General features: G+C 36.0%; 1 protein-coding gene across 1 annotated transcript; it reads left to right on the forward strand.

Annotated features, from left to right (window-relative positions):
• Nucleotides 1–1,126: 1,126 nt before the first annotated feature.
• Nucleotides 1,127–1,366, forward strand: LOC100478191 (SNRPN upstream reading frame protein-like). The gene has a single exon (XM_034649032.1). It carries the CDS (start codon nt 1,127–1,129, stop codon nt 1,364–1,366), a length of 240 nt encoding a protein of 79 aa, XP_034504923.1.
• The last annotated feature ends 462 nt before the right edge of the window (nt 1,367–1,828 follow it).

A 1,828-nucleotide genomic window follows, 5' to 3' on the forward strand; every position in this document is an offset into this window, starting at 1 on the left:
ACTGTTAAACATGGATCAAGTCCTCAAGACTTACACCCTGGTCTGTTGAGGATATACAAAATAGGTATGGCCCTTCATTAAAAGGAGTTCATGAAGTTTTTATTTTTGACAGGAAGGCATTGAGGTAGGCAATAAAACAGAGCTGGCCTAACTTTCATGGATGTGGTAAGAACTGACTTTTGAAAAACTATGAAAGTGTTTTAAATATTAAACCTTATGAAACAACTAATTACATTTATTATTTAAAAGGCATAATGGAAAGAAATAAAGCCAACAAAAATTTAGGGAAAATACCTAGAATAAGTGCCAAATAAGCAGCTCTTCTGATGACTAAAGAGTATGTGAAGTTTAGTGGTAGAAAATCTATTACCTCTGTGACTTAAAATGGGAATACAGGAAATATGCTGAAGGAAAGTGAAAATCATTAGGGTGCTGCAATTTAAACATTAGGCAGTGACCAGATGGTCACATTCTTGGCTCCTTGGTTCATAACTTTTCAATAAACTCACATTAATCAACACTTATTTTGTCTTGCCTATAGGATGATGGAAATAGTCGTGTTCTTTTCACAGCCCTTCTTTCTTAGGGTGTATTGCTGCACTTCAACTGCAAATGGTGGAACACTACTTTGTTTGCCTGTGATCCAAGTCACTTGTCAAACATATCATAAACTTCCATATATTACAAATCTGGTGCTGTAAGAATTGAGATGCTAGTCAGAGTAAATTGTTTCCAAAAAAGAGTATTAGTTTTATTATTTAGAAATGCATTATACCTAAGACATTTCCTACCCCAAGAAACAGAATAGGCTTCAAAGGATAACCAATAACAACCAATCACCTCACTACCACCACAAAACCACATCTAGCTATATTTTCATTTGGCCTTATTTATATCATATGGTATCTTATACACATTTAGGAAACTAGGCAAAGAAAAATCTCTTTGATGTCTGACTTTTAAAAATTTGTTTCACTCTACAGGGTAATATACCTTAGCAACAATTATTTTGGTAATCTAATCAACACATATTTGTTGTTGCTGTATTACTCTTTATATAGTAACTAAGGTGAGCTGAGCAGCTGCTAGAGATGACATTCTGATCTGAGGACCTGTCAGCCGCTGCATGGAGTGGGCCAGGGACCACTTATACCTGAGATGGACTACAGACTACCACATACCAGAGTTGGAAATCCAAGTCAAATGTAGTAGGGCAGTCTCACTGATCAACCAAGAGTGTCACCTGTACTTGATACAATCTCATCAACAGCAAGCACCTGTGGTGGATTTCCTGGTAGAACTGAGACAGGCATTCTTAACTGAGAGGCCAAGAGGTGGGCAAAGCAGTATTGGAACATTAAGGTAGCTGATTCCAAGAGAAAAGCCAGCTGACAATGTAATGATGTATTTGAATCAGCTGACAATGTAATAAAGGTATTATCCATGAGAAAAAAGGTCACTAAGAATATTTAACTACTCTCTGTAAGCATTGTTAGAGATATATTTGCTGATAACATTTTTATTATCTGAAAACAAGGATTATCTTCATCAAAATACAAATGGTTCCCAACTTATGATGATTTCACTTATGATTTTTTAACATTATGATGGTGTGAAAGCAATACTCATTTAGTAGAAACCATACTTCAAATTTTGAATGTTGCTCTTTTCCCAGGCTACTGATACACAGTATGATACTCTCTCATGATGCTGGGCAGTGGCAGCAAGCTGCAGTTCCCTGTCAGCCAAGGGAACACTAGGGAAAACAGCTGATACACATTCAACCATTCTGTTTTTCATTTTCAGTACAGTATTCAATAAGTTATAT

The sequence above is a fragment of the Ailuropoda melanoleuca genome, chromosome X (assembly GCF_002007445.2).
Source record: "Ailuropoda melanoleuca isolate Jingjing chromosome X, ASM200744v2, whole genome shotgun sequence".
Lineage (NCBI taxonomy): Eukaryota > Metazoa > Chordata > Mammalia > Carnivora > Ursidae > Ailuropoda > Ailuropoda melanoleuca.